The sequence below is a fragment of the Erythrolamprus reginae genome, chromosome 2 (genome assembly GCF_031021105.1).
Source record: "Erythrolamprus reginae isolate rEryReg1 chromosome 2, rEryReg1.hap1, whole genome shotgun sequence".
NCBI lineage: Eukaryota > Metazoa > Chordata > Lepidosauria > Squamata > Dipsadidae > Erythrolamprus > Erythrolamprus reginae.
The window spans coordinates 36945818-36972230 of NC_091951.1; the positions used below are offsets into that span (position 1 = coordinate 36945818).

The 26413-nt window shown below is 42.3% G+C and overlaps 2 protein-coding genes across 4 annotated transcripts in view; one reads left to right on the forward strand and one right to left on the reverse strand.

The window, feature by feature from the left end:
• Positions 1–26413, forward strand: part of LOC139160193 (TNF receptor-associated factor 1-like) — a 635213-nt gene that overhangs the window by 154558 nt on the left and 454242 nt on the right. The gene's annotated exons all lie outside the window — the stretch shown is intronic.
• The window catches only part of CLIC1 (chloride intracellular channel 1), a 66426-nt gene continuing 47852 nt past the window's right edge, over positions 7840–26413 (reverse strand). The window contains exons 2-6 of the mRNA XM_070737822.1: positions 17643–17752; positions 15543–15668; positions 12011–12117; positions 9350–9531; positions 7840–8200 (exon numbers count right to left, since the gene is read on the reverse strand). Of these exons, the coding sequence (XP_070593923.1) occupies positions 8039–8200; positions 9350–9531; positions 12011–12117; positions 15543–15668; positions 17643–17752 (687 nt within the window). The 3' untranslated portion in view covers positions 7840–8038. The remainder of the gene's footprint in view (positions 8201–9349; positions 9532–12010; positions 12118–15542; positions 15669–17642; positions 17753–26413) is intronic.

Here is a 26413-nt window from a genome sequence, read left to right on the forward strand (position 1 = left end):
TCCACCCTTAATAAATATTTTTTTAATAAACTTTAATAAAGAAACATGGTGAGTAATAATCTAAATGGATGCTAGGGAAATGGGAAATTGCAATTTAGGGGTTTAAAGTGTTAAGAGATGGCTTGTGATACTTTTCATAGCCAAAACTAGTGTATTTACTTCCGCATCTCTACTTTGCGGAAATTCAACTTTCGCGGGCGGTCTCGGAACGCATCCCCCGCGAAAATTGAGGGAACACTGTATAAAGAGGATAGAAGACTGTATAAAGAGGATATCAGGAAAGACTTAATGAACTCAATCTGTATAGTCTGGAGGACAGAAGGAAAAGGGGGGACATGATCGAAACATTTAAATATGTTAAAGGGTTAAATAAGGTTCAGGAGGGAAGTGTTTTTAATAGGAAAGTGAACACAAGAACAAGGGGACACAATCTGAAGTTAGTTGGGGGAAAGATCAAAAGCAATGTGAGGAAATATTATTTCACTGAAAGAGTAGTAGATCCTTGGAACAAACTTCCAGCAGACGTGGTTGGTAAATCCACAGTAACTGAATTTAAACATGCCTGGGATAAACATATATCCATCCTAAGATAAAACACAGGAAATAGTATAAGGGCAGACTAGATGGACCATGAGGTCTTTTTCTGCCGTCAGACTTCTATGTTTCTATGTTTCTTATGTATGCCCCTTACGCCCCTTACAAATACCCAATGAAATGGAAAGGCACTGATTGGACAAGGGTGGCATTTGTGATTGGCCTTCCATCTGGCCTTGACTCTCATTTCTCTCTTCCAGGTGCCCTTGAACTGGTAATCCATGAGAAGACCTGTGGGGATCCTTCCATGTGCGGCATTCAGGGCATTCGAAATACATTGGGCATCAATTTCACCTTCAGCACTTTCTGCTGCTCCACTGACCTGTGCAATGGGGTGGCTGGAGAGTTCAGTACCTTCTGGAGGCTACTGGTCTTCACCCCGTTTTTGTTCATGCTAGTCTATCTCTGTTGAGTCACCCCGAAAGCAACCTTGTGTAATGCTAATGGATGGCACTACAACTCATTGTTATCTATAATTATCATAAATAGACCTGGGACCCCCCAAATGCTATATAGGGTGAGCTCAGGTGCATCCTGTCCTCTTCCTTCCCTATCTTGGGATAACTTCCCTATTTTGCTAAGGGAAAATAAAGAATTTATAATCTGCTTGATTCTATCAACATTTCATTAACAAAGGAAAGGGAAAAATTTTCTAAGACAATAAAGGAACCGAAAGAGTTCACTATCTGTTCTGTCTGGGTTCCCCCAGACGTCAACACCAACTAAAAAGAGTACCCAGACACGCTGGTAAAAAGCAAAATCATTTTATATCTTTGAAAACAAACACAGATAACAAACACTGTTCTTACAAACTGGAATGCTATGAAGCTTCACAGAAGAGTCATGACGGCCAGACAATACAACAGGCTTCTTGCTGGCACACACACCACTGTAGATAATAAAACCCATGCCTCCCCCAAGTTTTCAGCCTTCGAGGCCACAAGCCAGAATCAGAGACGCCAAGGATCGAAGCAAGGTCACAGGACTCCCAAAAGATAACTCTCCACAATACAGGAAGGGCGGGCCTGCCTTTTCAACCTTTCTGAGGAGAACCATACCCAAACCCAGCTGTTGCCTATTAGGGATGGAAATACCTGGTTAATTGTCCCCTTCTTTGTGCTGCCCTTCTCTGCCTCATATCTATGATGGCTTGTGCGATCTCATCCAATGACTCCAGGCTACTCGCTGGGGAGAGCTCCCCCCCGGAGGTCTCAGGCTGTTCTCCCTCCTCCTCATCCTGACATTCCTCTTCCCCGTCTGCCTGGTCCTCCTCCTCCTCCTGTTCCTCGTCCTCCCCCTCTGAGCATGGAGCCGGCAGAGTTCCAGCCATTCCCTGAGGAGCCTCAGACTGAATCACAACACTATCCCTCGTTTATTTCTTATTCCTTATCATTATTTTACTGCCTAAATCTGAAATGTAAATGTATTTATTTCTTCATAAAATTTGCATGACACCCAACTCTCAACAATTTTGGGAGGGGCAAAAGCACCTCTTTCATGTGTTTAGTCTTTATTTACAGCATAACACATTTCAAATCTAATGAATCCATTAGGGGATTTAAGTGCTGAGTAAGTTAAGTGCTAAGATGGCCCAGTGGATACAGTGTAGTACTGCAGGTCACTTCTGCTGCCTGCCGGCTGCCTGCAATTTGGCAGTTCAAATCTCACCAGGCTCAAGGTTGACTCAACCTTCCATCCTTCCGAGGCGGGTAAAATGAGGACCCAGATTATTGAGGGCCATATACTGCGGGGAGGGGCGGCATACAAATCCAATAAATAATAATAATAATAATAATAATAATAATAATAATAATAACTGACTCTGAAAACTGCTGAGAGGGCTCTAAGCGCTTTACAGTGCTGTAAAGCGGTATAGAAACATAGAAACATAGAAGTCTGACGGCAGAAAAAGACCTCATGGTCCATCTAGTCTGCCCTTATACTATTTTCTGTATTTTATCTTAGGATGGATATATGTTTATCCCAGGCATGTTTAAATTCAGTTCCTGTGGATTTATCTACCACATCTGCTGGAAGTTTGTTCCAAGGGTCTACTACTCTTTCAGTAAAATAATATTTTCTCATGTTGCTTTCGATCTTTCCCCCAACTAACTTCAGATTGTGTCCCCTTGTTCTTGTGTTCACTTTCCTGTTAAAAACACTTCCCTCCTGGACCTTATTAAACCCTTTAACATATTTAAATGTTTCGATCATGTCCCCGCTTTTCCTTCTGTCCTCCAGACTATACAGATTGAGTTCATGAAGTCTTTCCTGATACGTTTTATGCTTAAGACCTTCCACCATTCTTGTAGCCCGTCTTTGGACCCGTTCAATTTTTTCAATATCTTTTTGTAGGTGAGGTCTCCAGAACTGAACACAATATTCCAAATGTGGTCTCACCAGCACTCTATATAGCGGGATCATAATCTCCCTCTTCCTCCTTGTTATACTTCTAGCTATGCAGCCAAGCATTCTATTTGCTTTCCCTACCACCTGATTGCACTGTTCATCCATTTTGAGACTGTCAGAAATCACTACCCCTAAATCCTTTTCTTCTGAAGTTTTTGCTAACACAGAACTGCCAATACAATACTCAGATTGAGGATTCCTTTTCCCCAAGTGCATTATTTTACATATATAATTTACATATATACTATTATACATATATAATCGTATATAATTTTAAGTGCTATTGCTATTGCTAAGTAATACCAATAGAGAAGTAGTTAGAAAAGTTATGACATCTTTAAGAACAGTGATCAAGCCAGTCATCTAACATCCCATAGAGAGGTGATAGAATGGTACAGCAAGGGAATTCGAAATCCACAGCATGCAACACATTTACTAGATTTTAAAAAAATAACCGCAAGGCTTTAGTTTTCAAGAATGTTTCATTAAACAAAAAGGGTTAGAAAATGCCAAGAAGGATGAGACTGATCAAGAACTTTCAGACATGCAGACCAAGAGAAATAAAATCAGTTTGGACTAAGGCTTTCCTGAGAAAACAAGTTCAGGAAACATAAATTTTAAGAAAAATGTGCTTCACCCTTGTAAAATATACAGACTCCTTGAGTGGTGGAAAACAGACTTCAAAAAAATATTCTTTTAGATTAACAAGCATGGATATTATCTTATTTTACACACAGTGCACGCTCTCAAAAGACATACTTGACTTTGCAAAAACAATTACCCAAAATCAAAGTTTCTCAGGCTCCTCCCTTTCCCCATTTTTCTTCTTTTTTTTTCTTTTCTTTCTTTCTTTTTTTCTTTTTCTTTTATTTATTTATTTATCAGATTTGTATGCCGCCCCTCTCCATAGACTCGGGGCGGCTAACAACAAGACAATATAAACAAATCTAATATTTAAGTGAATTTAAAAACCCTAATTTAAGAAACCAATCATACATACAGACATACCATGCATAAATTTTATAAGCCTAGAGGGAAGGGAAAATCTCAATTCCCTCATGCCTGAGGACAGAGGTGGGTATTAAGGAGCTTATGAAAGGCAAGGAGGGCGGGGGCAACTGATATCTGGGGGAGTTGGTTCCAGAGGGTCGGGGCCGTCACAGAGAAGGCTCTTCCCCTGGATCCTGCCAAACGACATTGTTTAGTCGACGGGACCTGGAGAAGGCCAACTCTGTGAGACCTAACTGGTCGTTGGGATTCGTGTGGCAGAAGGCAGTCCCGGAGATATTCTGGTCCGATGTTGAGCCCTTCAGATACTCACCATTTCTGGCTGTTTCTCCAAAATGATAAATCTCCTGTGTTTTCCTCCATAATAATGAATGCCCTGTTTTCTTTTCCAAAATGACATAGTTAAATCTATATAAAGTTATATATCTCTCATAATCTCAAGATCTTTGAGTTAAAGTCCACGCCAGCTAGGAAATGTTCTTACTGTTATTCAAGAATCCATAGATTACACAGTCATGGAATCTGCATACAAATGATATTGCAATCCGAGAGTTATTTGTTACTCTCAAGCTAAAATGCTATAATTTAATAGTATTGATTATCACAATAGTATTTGTAACAGAGAGAAAAACTTGTTTGATGGGTAATGAAAACCATCTTCCAAATTGACAAGAATATTATTATTATTATTATTATTATTATTATTATTATTATTATTAATTGGATTTGTATGCCGCCCCTCTCCGCAGACTCCTAAGGGCCATTGTTTAAGGAATCCATGTTCTTTAAACTAACTAGAATACTCCATATTTTTCGGAGTATAAGATGCATCAGAATATAAGACGCACTTTAGTTTTGCAGGAGGAAAATAGGGAAAAAATAATTTGCCTATCGGGTATTCATCTGACTACTCCTTAGTCTGGTCAGCTTCAGTACATTAGTTTGCTGGCTTTGAGCTCCTGTGCTTGCTTTTGATCCCTTGGTTGGGGATAAAAAAAAACAGTTTCTAAAACACTTTGCTGCTCTCTCTTCAGAGAGGGAAACAATGAGAAAAGCAGGCAAAGGGAAAACCTTCCTAGCAAAGCACTTCACTCATAAGTACCTAATTAGGGCTGAAAAAAGGTTCACCTGATTGTCGAAGGGAGCAGCAATGAAAGAAACAGGCAAAGGGAAGATCCTTAGCTAGCAAAGCATGGAAGATCGCATTAGCACCTTGTTAGGGCTGGAAAAAAAAAGCTTAGTGAAAGCTACATTCGGAGTATAAGACACAGCCAAATTTGTAGCCACTTTTAGGGGGTAGGGAAGGTGTGTCTTATACTCTGAAAAATACAGTACAGTGGTACCTCTACTTACGAATGCCTCTACTTAAGAACTTTTCTAGATAAGAACCGGGTGTTCAAGATTTTTTTGCCTCTTCTTAAGAAACATTTTCTACTTAACAACCCGAGCTCAGAAAACTTTTCCGGGAAATTTGAGAGTGGCACGAAGGCCCTGCCAGTTTCCTGCCATTCCACCTTTAATCCCGGCCATCTCAGGCTTTTCTGGGCTGCCAGAGGAGCCTTTTGGTGGTGCTTAAGGAGGCTTTGGCAGTCCAGAGCGAATAAAGCATTTTCCTTTCTCTGGGCGCTTGGAGGGAATAAACCTCTGCCAGCACCCAGAGAAAAAAAATGCTCCCTTCGCTCTGGGCAGTGACTGTCCTCCTCCCTCCTCTTCTTCCTCCTCCTCCCACTCAAATTCTGAGCTTTTATTTCTTTTCTAATGGTTTTGCACACATTATTTGCTTTAACATTGATTCCTATGGGAAAAATTGCTTCTACTTACAAACTTTTCTACTTAAGAACCTGGTCATGGAACGAATTAAGTTCTTAAGTTGGGGTACCACTGTATATTAAAGCATGCAATTGGGTTTTTTTCCATAGCGCCAAAGGGTTCATTGGGTAGCACTACAGATCAGTTCTGACCTGGGTCACAGATGTTTAATGTTCTCCCCAATCATAAAGTTGGGTTGAGGAGAATCAGGATCAACTTGTGACTTCATGGCTACATTTGCACATGTTTTTTTGCAATGGTTTTAAAACGGCTTAGTCTTGCTTTCTTACAAGAGATTTGTGTTTTATAGTACAAGTCTGGTGGCTGGTAATCTCACACCTGCAAAGATGATTGGAGAGGCTAAAAAAATATGAAGAACGGTTGCAGAAATTGGATGTATCTAGTTTGATGAAAAGAAGGACTAGGGGTGACATGATAGCAGTATTCCGATATCTCACGGGTTGCGACAAAGAAGAGGGAGTCAGGCTGTTATCCAAAGCACCTGAGGGCAAGACAAGAAGCAATGGGTGGAAACTAATCAAGGAGAGAAGCAAATTAGAGCCAAGGAGAAATTTCCTGACAAAACAATTAATCAGTGGAAGAGAACTTGCCTCAGAAGTTGTGAATGGTTCCGACATTGGAAATTTTAAAGAAAACATTGGATAATCATTTGTCTGAAGATAATGATAATGATAATAATAGCCATCATTACCATCATTATCATCTACAGTAGGCTGAGAAAGTATTCTGAAAATAGGAAACTCTGTAGATGATTTTGTGAACATAGCTGGGCCTTGTAAGGAATTTCCTGATGTAGGTTTGAAGAGGAAAGTTTGGGAAGTCATAGAGTATGCCAATATTTGAGGGGCTGTCACAAAGAAGGGCAGGTCAACCTATTCTCCAAAGCCCCTGAGCGTAGAACAACAAGCAATGGATGGAATCTAATCAAGGAGAGAAGCGACCTAAACTAAGAAGAAATTTCCTGACAGAACAATTAATTTGTAGAACAACTTGCTTCTAGAAGTTGTGGATGTTCCAACACTGGAGATTTTAAAAAAGAGACTGGACAACTATTTGTCTGAAATGATACAGTGGTACCTCATCTTACGAACGCCTCTTCTAACAAATTTTTCAAGATACGAACCCGGTGTTTAAGATTTTTTTTGCCTCTTCTTCTGAACTATTTTCACCTTACGAACCCAAGCAGCTGCTGCTGGGATGAAGGGGTTTCTTTTTTTCCCCCTTTTTGAAGAAAGAAAAGGGAGGGGCTGCTTGGAGTAGGAAACATTTTGCAGAGAACAACATACTTGCAAAGGCACTGAAAGGGTGTCTTTTTAAGAAAGAAAAGGGAGGAGGGAGGGGCAGCTTGGGGGAGGAAAATTTTTGCAGAGAACAAGGTGCTTGCAAAGGCACTGAAAAGGCACAAGAAAAGGGAGGGGAGCCCCCCTTGCCTTTCTTCCTTCCCACTCACCCTTTAGCCTAGCCTTGCTTCTTCCACCCGCCCCCTTTAGCTGCTCCTCCCTGCCCTCTGTTCGCCTCCCTTCTAAAGTTTGGGATTTTCCTGAAGGATTTGCACGCATTATTTGCTTTTACATTGATTCCTATGGGAAACATTGTTTCATCTTACGAACTTTTCACCTTACGAACCTCCTCCTGGAACCAATTAAGTTCATATGATGAGGTACCACTGTATATGGTTTCCTGCCTGAATGGGGTTGGACTAGAAATCCTTCCAACTCTGTTATTCTCCATACTCAACAGGCCCATCCTTGCTTAACTTTTGAACTGTCAAAGCAACATTGCCCGTTTTTCTGATCAACCAACACGAAATGTTGAATAATGTAAAAGTCAGGATTCATGCATAGCTTGCTCCATCTGGTTTGCAGAATTATCCAGTGTTGTGTCTCATAACTACTGAAATAACCTAATATTCCTGTAGCTATCACTGCATCATGCAACACCTTGTAATTATTTGCCCCTACTTTGGGCAGGGGAACAAGTACAACAAGAAGCTTCCTCTTTTTAAAAACATGTATTTTTTATTATTTCATATTTGCTCATAATTAAATTTGAATCATTTTGTCCCCCCAGAAAAAAGACAATACCCCCTCTGGTGGCCAGACACGAATACAAATGTTAAAATACCCTCGGAGGTGCCCAAATCCAAGAATCCCTGCCAGCAAAGCCCTGTGTCCCTTCTCCACATTTTAGAAGTTTACTACTTCAAAGCTTTGGCAACCAGCTCGTAAGCTAATTCAATTTCTTCATCGTCTGGGCAGGTGCTGGAAAACTCCTCCCGAGCGTAGGCATTCTTGAGATAGCGATGGATGCCGCGGAATTCCTCAGGAATGGTAAAATCACGGTACTTCTTGCAAACCACCTGTTGGGAAGGTGTACAGCCATATATTATTTTGCATAGTAAAACCTACTGATCAAGCAGTACATTCTTTAAGGAAGTATTCTGTAAGGAAGGAGCCCCGGTGGCTCGGTGGTTTGGAATGCAGGATAGCAGGCAAACTCCACCCACAGCCTGGAGTTCGATCCTGACGGGGCTCATGAATGACTCAACGAACTCTTCTGGAAGTGAATTACATAAACCAACGACCCTCTGGGTGAAGAAATATTTCCCTTTATTTGTCCTCACTTTCTTACCTATGATGTTTAGGGAGTGCCCCATCGTGCTAATATTGTGTGATAGAGAAAAGAGTTTTTCTCTATCCACCTTTTCTAACCCATGCATGATTTTATACACTTTGATCAAGTTACCCCTTAAATGCCGTCTTTCAAGGCTGAAGAGACCAAGGCGGTGCAACCTGGTTTCATAAGGGAGGTGCTCCATTTCCTTGATCATACTTGTTGCCCTTTTTTGCACCTTTTCCAGTTCTGTTATATCCTTCTTGAGGTGCGGTGACCAGAACTGTACACAGTACTCCAAGTGTGGTCTCACCATTGATTTGTACAGAGGTAATACAACACTTTCCGACTTATTTTCGATTCCCTTCCTAATCATGCCAAGCATGGGATTTGCTTTTTTTACTGCTGCTGAACACTGGGTTGACATCTTCACTGAGCTGTCCACCAAAACCCCAAGATCCCTTTCTTGGGTTGTCTCAGAAAGAACAGTTTGTAACCCACTGCTACAATATGCTGATTATGTGTAGTATTTTGAACCTAGTCACTAAGTGAATTGTTCTTAAATCAAGGACTACCTGTATAAAACCAGGAGACCAAAAATATCGTTCTTCCAGCATTTCCCTGCTCCACGCCCCAGTGGTCTGCTTCTGGGAAGCTTAAAAATAGGGTGTGAAGGAAATCATTCCCCCCACCCTTTTCTCTCGTTCCTCATAAATCAGGGGTAGGCAAAGTTGGCTCTTCTGTGACTTGTGGACTTCAACTCCCAGAATTCCAGAGCCAATCATGCAAGCTCAGGAATTCTGGGAGTCGAAGTCCACATGTCATAGAAGAACCAACTTTGCCTACCCCTGCCTTAAATATTATACAGGCACCCAGTCTATGAAAAGTTTTTCACCTTGACAATGTGAAGTTTGGGCAGCAGATTGCAGTCTGCCAGCGTGAGTTTATTTCCGTCAAGAAATTTACGGTTGGACTGGCCTTCATCTTCCGCGCTGTTCTCGTCCACCTCTTCGGGCTGAGGCGTCATCAAATAAATGTCCAGCACTTTCAGGGCCTTCAGTAAACCTTTCTCCAGGTCTAGGAATTGAAGAGCGGGGTGGGGAGAAAGAGGGAGAAGAGCTACCAGTGAAAAATCCAAAGGGGAAGTCAACACAGCTGGAAGGATTCAATTGGTCACCGAATTAGGGAAAAGCTCAGGAGGTTTAGAACAAGACGAACGAGGGAGATGCGGAGAGGAAGCCAACAGTAATAGGAGACCAAAGGAAGAGCCGCAGCCTAGATCAGTGTTTCCCAACCTTGGCAACTTGAAGCTATTTGGACTTCAACTCCCAGAATTCCCCAGCCAGCATTCGCTGGCTGGGGAATTCTGGGAGTTGAAGTCCAGATAGCTTCAAGTTGCCAAGGTTGGGAAACACTGGCCTAGATAATAGCCCAACCAACAAAATTTGAGTTCAAAGAAGGAGGGGTTGCGAAAGCAGCTCAGAAGGGACCCTCCCTAATTTTTGGGAAAATAAGTGAGGGAAGAGAGTGGGTGGCATAGTGGCCTTATGATGAAGACACTCGCCTCCCACTAAAAAGTTTGAGAGTTCAATCCTAGGTAACAGCAGATGTTTTTCTCCTACAGCGCAAAGAAAAAAAAAGTCTGCTGTGAACACCATGTAGGTATCAGGAAGGGCATCCAGCCAGCAAATGCTCAGCTCCATCCAGTCGTTCTGACTCTACCCCGAATTAAGGGACTACAGGGTCAAAAAAAAAGGGAGGGGGAAGGGAAGGGGAGGGATACTTTCAGACTCGAAGGATTCTATTAATGTAACCTTACAATAAAGATGGAGCTAGTAATCCCGGATCTACTTCTGGTCTGGATTACTTTGCAAGCTTGACAGTATCCAAGGAGAAAGCAAATAGGGCCAGTGAGATTCAAGATATGGAACTAGAAAAAAAGAAGAACATTAGTGAGAGGCAGGAACAGGATTCCACCTCTAGGGTTTTGGGGGTGAGCTCAAAATTAATTGAGGCATCATAGCAACTGGTGGGAAATGGTGGACAACAATGATTTCTTTTTTTGTTTTGTTTTAAAAATTGTTCTGATGGTTTTTAATGGAAGCTGCCCAGAGACATTGGGAGTCAAATAGCCTCTGAACTTTAATAATAATAATAATAATAATAATAATAATAATAATAATAATAATAATAATAACAATAACAACAACAACAACGAAGAAAAATATTTAGCTAGTAAAGATTAAAGACAACACGTAATGAAGTAATGGACAGGTGATTTTACAGGTCAGAGCCATTCGCAAGCACAAAGGATGTTACACACTGATGAGAATGGAGTTGAAAGTTAGAAATGTTGAAAGTCCATTGGAATTGGGGGGCTTATAATTTCATATGGACCTAGATTGTGGGGGGCAATATGCTGGCTCTGTTAAAAAGTGCTATTGCTAACATGTTGTAAGCCGCCCTGAGTCTAAGGAGAGGGGCGGCATAAAAATCTAATAAATAAAATAAATAAATAATAAATAAATATCGATAAAAATAAATAAGCAAACACCCAATGAGAAGTCCCATTTGGGAGCTGGGTGGCTTATAAATTCATATAAATATAAATAAACAACCAATGAGAAACTCCACTTGGGAGCCAATCCCAAATACAGTGGTACCTCTACCTAAGAACACTTCTACTTACAAACTTTTCTAGATAAGAACCGGGTGTTCAAGATTTTTTTGCCTCTTCTCAAGAACCATTTTCCACTTACAAACCTGAGTCTCCGAAACTGTAACTGGAAAAGGCAGGGAGAAGCCTCCATGGGACCTCTCTAGGAATCTCCTGGGAGGAAACAGGGCCGGAAAAGGTGGGGAGAAGCCTCCGTGGGGCCTCTCTAGGAATCTCCTGGGAGGAAACAGGGCGGGGAAAGGCAGGGAGAAGCCTCCTAGGGGCCTCTCTAGGAATGTCCTGGGAGGAAACAGGGCCTCCACCCTCCCTGTGGTTTCCCCAATCACATGCATTATTTGCTTTTACATTGATTCCTATTGGAAAAATTGCTTCTTCTTACAAACTTTTCTACTTAAGAATTTGGTCACGGAACAAATTAAGTTCGTAAGTAGAGGTACCACTGTATTGTACGGTTGACTGCTATTTTCTTAGAATTCATTTGCACATGGATCTATTCCATTCTGCCTTCTGTTCACTGCTTTCCCCCTCCCCTTTTTAAAAATAGGCAGTTCCTGATTGGCTCTTGAGGCTTTCCTTCCCCCAATGAGAGCATTTACTTCACAATACAACCACACAGACTCCTTCTACAAAAGTTAGTTTTCCCCCACAAACGTACTTACTTTCTCCTGCTGGTTATCCATATATTGTACAAGTGACACTTTGTGGGAAATGAGCCGAAGAATTTTTGGATTGGAGAAGAGGAGCCCAAAAGAGAAAGAAGAAAGTGAAAAAGCAAGGTTGAGGGACACAGCTCAACCAAGGAGCAAGGAAATGAATTCCCAAGAGTTAAAAGCAATCGCGTAGGAACCGCAATCAGGACTTGTGGTCCGAGATACTCACTGGCGTTGAGAGCCGGGTTTGAGTTCTTGATATAGGCAGAGAATTTGGCAAAGACATCGAGGCCAGCTGTGTTAGATTCAGGGTTATTAGCAGCCAGCTTTGGATACCTAAGGAAGAAGTCAAAAAATAAAAATAAAAAATCCATGGAATTTGATTATTTATTTATTTATTTGTTTGTTTGTTTGTTGGATTTGTATGCCGCTCCTCTCCGCAGACTCGGGGCGGCTAACAACAATGATAAAAACAGCATGTAGCAATCCAATTAATAAAACAACTAAAAAACCTTTTAATAAAACCAAACATACACACAAACATACCATGCATAACTTGTAATGACCTAGGGGGAAGGAATATCTTAACTCCCCCATGCCTGGTGGCATAAATGAGTCTTGAGTAGTTTATGTATGTATTTGTTTGTTTATTTGCTAGTTAAATTTCTAAGCCACCCAACTCCTTGTGGGCTGTGTGACGTACAACATTTTAAAACAATCATAACAATAAAACCCCAGAATATAAAAGAACCTTTCATTGTACTTGGCCAGAACTAGATGATACAGCTTAACGGTTCCAGGCCTACTGGCAAAGCCAGGTGTTCACGGCTTTTCTAAAGGCTAGGAAGGTGAAGGCAGCATGGACCTCCAGGGGCAGTTGGTTCCATAGATCTGGAGCCACCACATAGAAGGCCCTCCCATGTGCCCCGCCAACCTACATTGCCTAGTCCAGCGTTTCCCAACCGGTGTGCCGCGGCACACCGGTGTGCCGCGAGACATGGCCAGGTGTGCTGCCAAGCTCCGGCTGGGTGGGGCGCTGCCAGTACTTCCGTCCCGGGGCTCCCGCTCGCAGCTGTCCCCCGGCTCCTGCTCGATGCCGCGGTTTTCGGCGCTCTCCTGCTGGGCTCCAAAGAAGGAAGGCCTTTTTCCCGCCTTCCTTCTTTGGAGCCCAGCAGGAGAGCGCCAAAAACCGCGGCATCGAGCAGGAGCCGGGGGACAGCTGCGAGCGGGAGCCCCGGGACGGAAGTACCGGCAGCGCCCCGCCCAGCTGGAGCTTCTCTGTCATCCACGGCAAGTGTCCTTTGTGGCCCCGCGGGAGGGCACTGGCGTTGGGAGCGGGGGGGGGGGGCGGCCGCAGCAGCCGCAGGCAGTCGCGAGGAGATGTTGGCGGCGAGAGGGAGCTCTCTCTCTCTCTCTCAGCTGACTGCAAGCGGGAGCCCTGACGGTGGCGGTTGGACCTGCGGCAAGTGTCCTTTGTGGCCCGGCGGGAGGGCACTGGCGATGGGAGCGGGGGTGGGGGTGGCCGCAGCGGCCGCAGGCAGTCGCAGGGAGATGTCGGTGGTGAGAGGGAGCTCTCTCTCTCTCTCAGCTGACTGCAAGCGGGAGCCCTGACGGTGGCGGTTGAACGTGCTGCTGGCGCTGCGGGCCTGGCATATACGGTGTCCAGCAGCACGTCCAGCTGCCGCCGTCAGGGCTCCCGCTTGCAGTCAGCTGAGAGAGAGAAAGAAAGAGAGACATAGCAAGAGAGGCAGAGAAAGAGAGACAGAGCAAGAAAGAGAGGCAGAGAAAGAGAAAGAGAGATAGAGAAAGAGAGAGAGAAAGAGAGACATAGCAAGAGAGGCAGAGAGAGAGAGAGAAAGAAAGAGAGACATAGCAAGAGAAAAAGAGAGACTTAGCAAGAGAGGTAGAGAGAGAAAGAAAAAGAAAGAGACATAGCAAGAGAGACAGAGAGAGAGAAAGAGAAAGAAAGAGAGATAGCAAGAGAGGCAAAGAGAAAGAAAGAGACATATAGCAAGACTGAAAGAGAGAGAGAGAGCAAGAGAGAGAGAGAAAAGCAAGAAAGAGATAGCAAGAGAGACAGAGAGAGAGAGCAAGGGAGAGAGAAAGACATAGAGGAAGGGAAGGAGGGAGAGAGAAAGAGAGAAAAAAAGAGAGGAAGAAAGAAAGAAAGGAATGGAGAGAGAGAAGGGAAGGAAGGAAAAGAGAGAAAGAGGGAGAAATAGAGCGAAAGGGAGGAAGAGAGAGGGTTTTTTTGTCCAAACTTTTCTTTAGCCCGCCCCCCCGCCCCGCCCCCCTTCAGTGTTCCCCAGGATTTTGAAAATATGAATAATGTGCCGCGGCTCAAAAAAGGTTGGGAAACACTGGCCTAGTCGACAGGACCTGGAGTAGGCCGACTATGTGGGGCCTCAATTGGTCAGTCACTGGGAGGTATGCGGCAGAAGACGGTCCTGTAAGTAGTTAGGCCCTAAGCCATGTAGGGCTTTATAGGTGATAACCAACACCTTGCATTCAGAGACTGCCAGTGCAGCTCGTTTGGTGTTGGTACCTAGGCACACCCACAATAGCTCGCGGCTACATTCTGAATTAACCGTAGTCTCCGAATGCTTTTTAAGGGTAGAATGTGTTACACAGTAATCAAGCTGTGAGGTGATGATGATGATGATGATGATGATGATGATGATAATAATATAGAATCAATCATTAAGTGTTGTACTTCATGATTCTTGACAAATGTATATTTTCTTTTATGTACATTGAGAGCATATGCATCAAAGACAAATTCCTTGTGTGTCCAATCATCCTTGGCTAATAAAGAATTCTATTCTATTCTATTCTATTAATTATAATAACATTAATAACAAGAACAACAACAATAATAGAATAGAATCAATCATTAAGTGTACTTCATAATTCTTGACAAATGTACCTTTTCTTATGTACACTGAGAGCATATGCACCAAAGACAAATTCCTTGTGTGTCCAATCATCCTTGGCTAATAAAGAATTCTATTCTATTCTATTCTATTAATTATAATAACATTAATAACAAGAACAACAACAATAATAGAATAGAATCAATCATTAAGTGTACTTCATAATTCTTGACAAATGTACCTTTTCTTATGTACACTGAGAGCATATGCACCAAAGACAAATTCCTTGTGTGTCCAATCACACTTGCCCAATGAAGAATTCTATTCTATTCTATTCTATTCTATTCTAATAATAATAATAATAATAATAATAATGTGTTGTACTTCCTGATTCTTGACAAATGTATCTTTTCTTAATGTACACTGAGAGCATATGCACCAAAGACAAATTTGTTGTGTGTCCAATCACACTTGGCCAATAAAGAATTCTATTCTATTCTAATAATAATAATAATAATAATAATAATAATAATAATAATAATAATATAAATCATTACGTGTTGTACTTCCTGATTCTTGACAAATGTATCTTTTCTTAATGTACACTGAGAGCATATGCACCAAAGACAAATTTGTTGTGTGTCCAATCACACTTGGCCAATAAAGAATTCTATTCTATTCTATTCTATTCTATTCTATTCTAATAATAATAATAATAATAATAATAATAATAATAATATGAAATTCTTTGTATATCCCCAAATCCACTTTGCCAGTCAGCTCTATGCCTCCTTCCCCATTTCCTCCCTTCTATGTGGCAACCAAGGAACAGAAACATTTGATGCTTCCAGGTTCGGATCAAAAGTTGGCACTTTGTTTAGTTCGTACTTAGGAGGGCACAGAACTTCTTCCAGGAATTCTTCGATCTTGTTCGTGTCCGTATGGACCTCTGTCCCGTACATCAGGAATGGGAGCTGACCTCCAGGACAAAGCTTCTGCACGGCCTCGGTTCTCCTACAAAGAAGAGGGGAAATGTAAGCAAGGAATGAAAAATGGATATGGACAAAGCCCCAAGTGGCCTCAACGGCTCTCAGAGAGAGAGAGAGAGAGCCAACGACCATAGGACTGCAAAGGAATACAATCCTTACACACACACATCTCTCCATCCTGGCAGAACATATCCTTCCATTTCCCACCCCCCATCAGAACAGATGAAGCTTCTTGGAGGAGAAGCAAAATGTCTTCATCTTCTTCATGAAGGAAAAAAGCAGTCCAGTTGCCTTTGTGAAAAAGCACACTTGAGACAGCTAGTTTAGAGCTAGTCTTTCGACGTATGACAACAATTGAGCCCAACATTTCCATTGTTCAACAAGGCATTGGTTAAATGAATTTTGCCCTGTTGTGTGATCTTTTTTTTTAGTGAATCATGAGTCTTTAAGCCAATAGACCATTTATATTGACTGGTTGGTTCCTAATTTGATTGGATTGCTTATTTGTACCTGGACTATCATTGTGCTGTACTTCCTGATTCTTGACAAATGTATCTTTTCTTTTATGTACACTGAGACCATGTGCACCAAGACAAATTCCTAGTTTGTCCGATCATACTAGGTCTGTGATGACGAACCTACGCCACCAACCTATGTCAGTTGCAGCATGCATGTGCGAGATAGACAGCTGATTTTCAGCCTTCCAGAGGGCAGAGGGGAGGCTGTTTTTGCCCTCCCCAGGCTTCAGGAAAGCCTTCTGAAGCCTGGAGAGGGCGAAAACAACCCAACGTGCCTACAGAAAGTTCATTTCCAAACTTTTGGTAGGCCCGTTGGGCCGTGTTTTGCCTTCCATAGGCTTCGGAGGCTTTCCTGAAGCCTGGGGAGGGTAATAATAATAATAATAATAATAATAATAATAATAATAATAATAATAATAACAATAACAACAACAACAGCAGCAGCAGCAAAACAACAACAATAATAACAACAACAATAATAATAATTATTATTATAAGTATAATTATAATAATAATAACATTAATAATAATTTATTTATTTATTTATCGGATTTGTATGCCGCCCCTCTCCGTAGACTCGGGGCGGCTAACAACAATAATAAGACAATGTAAACAAATCTAATATTTAAGTTAATTTAAAAACCCCAATTTAAGAAACCAATCATACATACAGACATACCATGCATAAATTTTATAAGCCTAGGGGGAAGGGAATGTCTCAATTCCCCCATGCCTGACAACAGAGGTGGGTTTTAAGGAGCTTATGAAAGGCAAGGAGGGTGGGGGCAACTCTGATATCTGGGGGGAGTTGGTTCCAAAGGGTCGGGGCCACCACAGAGAAGGCTCTTCCCCTGGATCCCGCCAAACGACATTGTTTAGTTGACGGGACCCAGAGAAGGCCAACTCTGTGAGACCTAACTGGTCGCTGGGATATTAGATTTGTATGCCTACAGGCCTACTAGAAAAATGACCCAATGGGCCTACTAGAAGTTTGGAGGCTTCAGTGAGGCCTGTGTGCACGCACGTGGCAGCAGCATGGAGGGGGCTGTGCACATCTATGCAGGATGGAGGACACTGTATTAAGTGGGCAACCCTATACCATTTATGACAGAAGGCAGTCCAGTCTCTTCTTGAAAACTTCCAGTGATGGAGCTCCCACAACTTCTAAAGACAAAGCTGTTCCATGGGTTGATTGCTCTCACCGTCAAAAACTTTCTCCTTATTTCCAGGTTGAATCTCTCCTTGATAAGTTTCCATCCGCTAATCCTTGTCTGTCCTTCCGAGGCCTTGGAGAATAGGTTGAGCCCCCTCCTCTCTGTGGCAGCCCATCAAATAGTGGAAGACTATTATCATGTCTCCACTGGTACTTCTCTTCAGTACACTAACCATGCCCAGTTCCTTCAACTATTCTTCATATTTTTAAGTCTGCACTGACCAGTAGCATCCAGGGAATAGGACAGGTTTAGCGTTGTCTCACCTACCTTTTGGTGTCCACCGTGGTGACATTAAAGGTCACTCCCTTGAGCCAGAGAACCATAAAGAGTCGTTGGGAGAAGGGGCAATTCCCAATTTTGGCTCCATCGCTGCCAGCCTGCAAAAACCCAATCCAAAAAAACGAGGATTAGATACAAGCATCAAAGTGTCACTCACAGTTCAGCAGAAATCATGCTGGGTCTATTTAGTAATTAGATTTTTATGCCGCCTTATTCCTCGGACTCAGGGCGGTTCATAGCAAAATAATACATAATATACAGAAATTTAAATTTAAAAACACATTAAAACCCCAATTTCTTTAAAAAAAGAAACAGTCACTCATATTCAGGCAAGCATGAATTCAATCATCGGTTGGGGCTAGATGTTGGTCTTAGCAGCTCCAAGCTTGTTGGCAAAGATGGATTTTTAGGATCTTGTGGAAGGCGGAGAGGGTGGCTGCAGTGCGAATCTCGGGAGGGAGTTGGTTCCTAAGGACCAAGGCCACCACAGAGAAGGCTCTTCCCCTAGGTCCCGCCAGGTGACATTGTCTATTGGCCTGGAATTGGTAGGAAAAGGAGTAACAAAAAGGAGTATTCTGAGCAGAGTCAGGTTACAAGCGGTGTGCCACAAGGGTCTGTTCTGGGCCCTATTCTTTTTAATATGTTTGTGAGTGACATAGGGGAAGGTCTGGTAGGGAAGGTTTGCCTATTTGCCGATGACTCTAAAGTGTGCAATAGGGTTGATATTCCTGGAGGCGTCGGCAATATGGTAAATGATTTAGCTTTACTAGATAAATGGTCAAAGCAATGGAAACTGCAGTTTAATGTTTCCAAATGTAAAATAATGCACTTGGGGAAAAGGAATCCTCAATCTGACTATTGTATTGGCAGTTCTGTGTTAGCAAATACTTCAAAAGAAAAGGATTTAGGCATAGTGATTTCTGACAGTCTCAAAACGGGTGAACAGTGCAGTCAGGCAGTAGGGAAAGCAAGTAGGATGCTTGGCTGCATAGCTAGAGGTATAACAAGCAGGAAGAGGGAGATTATGATCCCGCTATATAGAATGCTGGTGAGACCACATTTGGAATACTGTGTTCAGTTCTGGAGACCTCACCTACAAAAAGATATTGACAAAATTGAACGGGTCCAAAGACGGGCTACAAGAATGGTGGAAGGTCTTAAGTATAAAACGTATCAGGAAAGACTTAATGAACTCAATCTGTATAGTCTGGAGGACAGAAGGAAAAGGGGGGACATGATCGAAACATTTAAATATATTAAAGGGTTAAATAAGGTCCAGGAGGGAAGTGTTTTTAATAGGAAAGTGAACACAAGAACAAGGGGACACAATCTGAGGTTAGTTGGGGGAAAGATCAAAAGCAACATGAGAAAATATTATTTTACTGAAAGAGTAGTAGATCCTTGGAACAAACTTCCAGCAGACGTGGTAGATAAATCCACAGTAACTGAATTTAAACATGCCTGGGATAAACATATATCCATCCTAAGATAAAATACAGAAAATAGTATAAGGGCAGACTAGATGGACCATGGGATCTTTTTCTGCCGTCAGACTTCTATGTTTCTATGTTTCTAACAAGAGTTTCATTTATCTGGGTACGAGAAGAGCAGGGCCTCACTTCCTCAAATAGAGGATAGAATGGCTGGAAAAAATCAGCAATCCCTGTGAACACCACTAGGTGCTGCCATTTTACAGAAATAGGGTGGTAATCTTCAGATATCAAGGTTTATATCAGGAACAGCCAAATAGCTTGCCATCCTTCATCTTTCTTTCTTTCTTTCTTTCTTTCTTTCTTTCCCTTTCTTTCTTTCTTTCTTTTTCTTCCTTCCTTCCTTCTTTCCCTTCCATTCCCCCTTTCTTTCTTTTCTTTTCTTTCTTTCTCTTTCCTTCCTTCCCTTCCCCTTTTCTTTCTTTCTTTCTTTCTTTCTTTCTTTCTTTCTGTCTTCCTCTCTTTTCTTCCTTCCTTCCTTCCTTTTTTCCCCTCCCTCCCTCTCTCTCACACACAGCCTTTCTTACATCCTTTCTTTTACTTTTATCCCACCCTCTCTTGCTTCTTCCAAAATATATATCTCTTTCAATACCACCATCACTTTTTTTCCTTCTAAAAATATAAAAATCTTGGCTTCCTGTCACTGGCTTTCTCATTACTGTAGATCCAAATCGCTCCTCCTAAGATCCCTTTTCCTTTTCATCAAGGCTGGGTAATCTATATGTGTGCAGGCCTAACTTATATAAAGGCGTATGGGAAAGACTTGCTGAAGAGAACCTGCCAAGGGATCAGTCAAATAACAAGTCAACCTAGCCGTGTGGTAGCGAACCTATGAGCACAGGGGCACATAAGAACATAAGAAGAGCCATGTTGAATCAGGCCATAGTCGATTGAGTCCAGCATTCTGTGTCACACAGTGGCCCACCAATTGTGCTTGGGGATCTTGAGCAGAAAGAGAAGGCAAGACCCTCCCTTTCCTCTGACCCCCAACAAATGGTACTCAAGGGAATCTTGCCTGCCTCAACCAACATAGAGGCGGTACATGGACATCCCTTTCAATAACCACAGATACACTTGGCATCCATGAATCTGTCTAATCGTGCCTTGAAGCTACCCAGGCTGACAGCTGTCACGACCTCTTCTGGAAGTGAATTCCATAAACCAAGGACCCTCTGGGTGAAGAAATATTTCCCTTTATTGTCCTCGCTTTCTTACCTATGAGCTTTAGGGAGTGCCCCCTTGTCCTAGAATTGTGTGATAAAGAATTTTTCTCTATCCACCTTTTCTATCCCATGCATGATTTTATAAGTCACCCCTTAAATGCCGTCTTTGAAGGCTGAAGAGGCCAAGGCGTTGCAACCTGCTTTCATAAGGGAGGTGCTCCATTTCCTTGATCGACACACAGCGCCCTCTCTGTGGGCACGCGAGCCACCACCTCAGTTCACCTCCACCGCGCTTGTATGGGTGCCTCCCGCTAGCCAGCTGATCGTCGCATGCATTGCATTTGGGAGATTTGAGCGTGTGCATGTGATTCATTTATTTGTTTGTTTGTTTGTTTTTATATGTCGCCCAACTCCCGAAGGACTTCCAGGAATAAAAAACAATACATAAAAACAATACATACCGCTCAAAAAAAAATAAAGGGAACACTCAAATAACCCATCCTAGATCTGAATGAATGAAATATTCTCATTGAATCCTTTGTTCTGTACGAAGTTGAATGTGCACAACAGCATGTGAAATTGATGGTCAATCAGTGTTGCTTCCTAAGTGGACAGTTTGATTTCACAGAAGTTTGATTTACTTGGAGTTATATTGTGTTGTTTAAGCGTCCCCTTTATATTTTTGAGCAGCGTATAAAAGAATATATAAAAACAGTATAAAACATTAATAAGCCCAACCAACATACATGCTCTTGGTCACATTCCTAGTAATCTAGGCTTCCATTCACTCAACAATTACAGGCCTGCATGGAAGAGCCAGGTCTTGCTGGTTTATCGAAGGCCGGAAAGGTGGGAAGGGTACGAATCTCCGGAGGCAGTTGACTTCATAAAATCGGAGCCTCCACAGAGAAGGCCCTTCCTCATGGGCCTACCAGCCCAGAGAAGGCCAAGTGCTTTGGGCACCTGATCCGGAAAAGATTAGCCATCATATAAGTGCATCGCCGATGTTGCAAGAAGAGACACTACCCACTCCCAGTTTCAGACTATAAGGGAGATGAGGGAAATTATTTTATTTATTTATTCATTTATTTATTAGATTTGCATGCTGCCCCTATCCGCAGACTCGGAGCGGAGGTATACTTTCAGATTTTCAAGATTTTGTCAGTGTAGTTCTACAATAAAGTGGAGTTAGTTCATCTGGCCATGGTCCCTATCTGGTTTACCAAGCAAGACTGATGTCACTTCTCTCTTTTATTTATTTATTTATTGGATTTGTATGCCGCCCCTCTCCAGAGACTCAGGGCAGCTAACAGCAACAATAAAGCAGTGTACAATAGTAGTCTGATGCTAGAAACAATTAAAAACTCATTAATATAAAAAACCAAACATACATACATACATACCATGCATAGAATTGTAAAGGCCTAGGGGGAAAAAGGTCTCAATTCCCCCATGCATGATGGCAGAGGTGGGTTTTAAGCAGCTTACGAAAGTCAAGGAGGGTGGGGGCAATTCTAATCTTTGGGGGGAGTTGGTTCCAGAGGGCCGGGGCCGCCACAGAGAAGGCTCTTCCCCTGGGTCCCGCCAAGCGACATTCTTTAGTTGACGGGACCCGGAGAAGATCCACTCTGTGGGACCTAACTGGTCGCTGGGATTCGTGCAGCAGAAGGCGGTCCCTGAGATAATCTGGTCCGGTGCCATGAAGGGCTTTATAGGTCATAACCAACGCTTTGAATTGTGATCGGAAACTGATCGGCAACCAATGCAGACTGCGGAGTGTTGGTGTAACATGGGCATATTTGGGAAAGCCCATGATTGCTCTTGCAGCTGCATTCTGCATGATCTGAGGTTTCCGACCACAAGTGCAGAAAAACAGCAGCAAAGCCTCCCCTCTTTCAGAGGCAGGAAATTCTTCAAAATTAAGAGTACAAGCCCAATGTTAATGTTAGGATGAAGTCTTCATCACTCCTTTGATCAACTAGAATTCAAACTGGAGAGACAGTGGGGACCTCTCCATTTCCAAATATACTATAAATGACTTGGACAAAACACATTTTCTTGTTCTCTGCACATACCATTAAAGCACCAGTTTGTGGCTAAGGCACCAGGCTAGAAACCAAGAGACAGTGAGTTCTAGTCCCGCCTAAGCCATAAAAGCCCTCTGGGTGAGGGCTTATCTTATTGAAACTCACCTCACAGGGTTTCTGGGTCTGGAGAATACAGGTGGAGGAATGTGTGTTGAACTTAGCAACTGTTCAAAGTTACAAAAGATATACACACTCGAAAAAACCCTATTTATGACCTGATTTTGAAGATACAATGGAGGTTGAGGGGAGAGAGAGAGAGAGAAAGATGGCAACCAACACATCTTTACGGCCCCAATCACAATCAGCTCATGTTTAACATCCTGGAGTCACACGCACAATTTTCAATATTTTTTGCCAGTTTCTGACACTTCTGGTTCATGGTAAAAAAAAAATAATAAAGTAAGATGGATTCATTTAACATCTTCCATATTCACTTAACAACTGCTGCAAAAAATAAAGACAAAAAATCAGATCCAGCGACCTGTTTAATGACTGCAAACAACTTGTGACTGTAAATTATGGTCACAGGTTTAGGACTACCTGTATTAAGGTGATTGTTCAACTTAAGAGAACAAAAGAAGGATGCCTTCAAAGAAAAACCAAAGCATAATGCGATTTGTACTGTATGTGTGCAATTCTGTTCTTTGATTATACTGGAAACAGAGAACTACAGCCCCAGGCAATGTACACAACTGCAAACATGTCACATACAAAATGAGGTTCTACCCGTGCTTCTCCATGAGGGGCAACAAACACCAAGCCAGGTCAACATAGAGAGAAAGATGCTCCTATTTAGGTGATGGGAATAAGAACACAAGCAGAGCAGAAGGTCAAATATACCAGTTTCTTCTCATCCACGAATCCATGATCTGATTTAACAGTGGATCATAAAATCATATGCCAAAATGTCCTTCCTGTTAGTGACTACTTCACCTTCAACCGCAACAACACACAAGCACGTAATAGATTCAAATTTAATGTGAACCGCTCCAAACTAGACTGCAGAAAATACGACTTCAGCAAGAGCGATCAACACCCGGAATGCATTACCTGACTCTGTGGTTTCTTCCCCAAATCCCCAAAATATTTAACCTCAGATTGTCTACAGTTGACCTCTGCCCTTTTTGAAGAGGTCGGTAAGGGGCATGCATAAGCACACCATTGTGCCCACCGTCCCTGTCCTACTGTCCTATTGTCTTCTTTTATCATTATTTACTATTTATGTTATGCTTTTACAAACTACAATCCTATACTTGTTCAAACAGATAGATAGATAGATAGATAGATAGATAGATAGATAGATAGATAGATAGATAGATAGATAGATAGATAGAAGATAGATAGATAGGATAGATAGGATAGATATAGATAATAAAGATAGATAATAGATATAGGTAGGTAGGTAGGTAGGTAGATAGATTAGATTACAATCTAGATAGATAGATAGATAGATAGATAGATAGATAGATAGATAGATAGATAGATAGAAGATAGATAGGATAGATATAGATAATATAGATAATAGACATACATCAGTGGTTCTCAACCTTGGGGTAGGGACCCCTTCGGGGGTCGAATGACCATTTCACAGGGGTCACCTAAGACCATGGGAAAAGACAAATTTCCAGTGCTGTTAGCAACTAAAGTTTCTATTCTGGCATCTTGGAACATATTTTTATAATCCAATCAATCAGGTGTTTACAGGGGGGTGTCCCTCTGACCTCTTGCCAATCAGCTTAAAGATCTGTTGGAAGAATTGGTGCTAAACTTATAGTTGGGGGTCACTGTATTAAGGGGTCGCGGCATTAGAAAGGTTGAGAACCACTGAGATAGATAGATAGATAGATAGATAGATAGATAGATAGATAGATAGATAGATAGATAGATAGATAAGTAGGTAGGTAAGTAGGCAGGCAGGCAGGCAGGCAGGCAGACAAATAAATTGTCCTTCTGAAAATGTAGAATCTAAAAGCCTTTTTAGAGCCTAAAACAATGTCAGCAAACCTTTTTAAAGTGTGTACCTGCACCCATTCCCTCCCACACACACATGCGCATGCATACCCCACGCTGTGCGTGTGCATGAACTCCCACCGCCCCTGCGCATGTGCACAGGCCTCACTGAAACCTGGGACTGTGAAAAAACAGGCAAACCGAAAGTTAGGAAAACCAGACTTCCGTTTTGCCCGTTGTGCTGCCTTTTGTACCCCCGAGGCTTCAGGGAAGCTTCCTAAAGCCTCCAGGGGGCGAAACGGACTTCCCCAAGGCCGAAAATCCACTGGCTAGCACACACATGCCCACTGGAGCTGACATAGGGCAACGCCTCATGTTCCTTCCGATGTGGCTCCGTGTCAATCACTCGTGTCATAGGTTTGCCCTCACTGGCCTAAAATATCCCAGTGTGTCTGAGAAGCAGCTACTTTGCGTATCAGCCAACCCGCAAGACGCAAAGAGGAAATTGAAATAACCCTCCTGTGAGTTAAAGAAGGCAGCATTTTCCACGTGTCAGAATTAAAGGCGATTTTAAACAAACGTTGCTCAGGAAACTCTACCAAAACATACTATGGCAATTCCCGATAAAAGAACTGCTGGGATTTTTTATTTTATTTTTACTGCGACCGTGAAAAATGGCATCTCTGCAGTCACAAAGGTTACAAAGGCCACCTCATAAATATGCTGAGCTCTTCTCATAATGCACATTCAGCATTAATCACCAGCTGATATGATTTTCATGGTAGCATAGTCCCTTTCCAGTAAAACAGTATGTAACCACCAACAAAGTTTCACTTTTCTGACAAGTAGCCTTATTAACCCCAAGCTTGCTAACGTAAACTTTTAACTACAGACCTGTAGCTGTTTTAGTTTCTTTTATTAGGAACGCACTATTTGTTTTCCAGTCATGGCATTTGGAATGCCAGGGGTTTTATTTTGAAAACCAAAGGGGACCAGAACAAAAACTTATTATTATTGTTCATTTCACAGCCCGCCAGATGTTCAGACTGGATTTGGCTTTTTGTAACCCACCTATCGAGTTGCTTCTAAGGACCAGGGGGTAGATATACAGTGGTACCTCTACTTAAGAACTTAATTCGTTCCGTGACCAGGTTCTTAAGTAGAAAAGTTTGTAAGTAGAAGCAATTTTTCCCATAGGAATCAATGTAAAAGCAAATAATGCGTGCAAACCCATTAGGAAAGAAATAAAAGCTCGGAATTTGGGTGGGAGGAGGAAGAAGAGGAAGAAGGTGAGGTGAGGGGAACCCAAAAAATCCAAGATTTTAAGGCTTTAAAAAAGGGGGGGAATCTGAGATGGCGAGGAGGAGCACGCGCTTCCCATACACCCGACACAAGGCTACCTCCCATACAATGCGCCAGAGAGAGAAACCCAGTGTCAGGCCAGCCTTTGATTTTACATATTAACCTTGGGCCTGACACCCAGGGGGAAAGGCAGGAAATTGGCCGGGCCTTCGCGCCGCTCTCAAATTTCCTGGGAAATTTTTCCGGGCTCGGGTTCTTAAGTAGAAAATGGTTCTTAAGTAGAGGCGTTCTTAGGTAAAGGTACCACTGTACGCTGATGTCTGATAGTGTTACCGTGGTTCTCAAACTTCCTAATGCCGCAACACTTTAATTAATTAATTAATTTTATTTATTTTTATTAATTGGATTTATATGTCGCCCCTCTTCGAGGACTTGGGGTGGCTTACAACACATAAAAAGAAACAATAAAATACAGCAGGCTAAATCCAATTGATTAAAACTAGGTAAACTACTCTAAAATCCTTAACTATATTAAAAATCAATCATACACATTCAAACAACAACCATACACACATTCGTTGGCCAGGGGGCTAAGGTCTAATTGCCCCAAGCCTGGCGGCATAAGTGAGTCTTAAAACGCTTGCGTAAAGTGAAGAGGGTGGGGTCAGTGCGAATCTCTGGGGGGGGTTGATTCCAGAAGGCTGGGGACCCCACAGAGAAGGCCCTTCCCCTAAGCCCCACCAAGCAACATTGTCTGGTTGACAGGA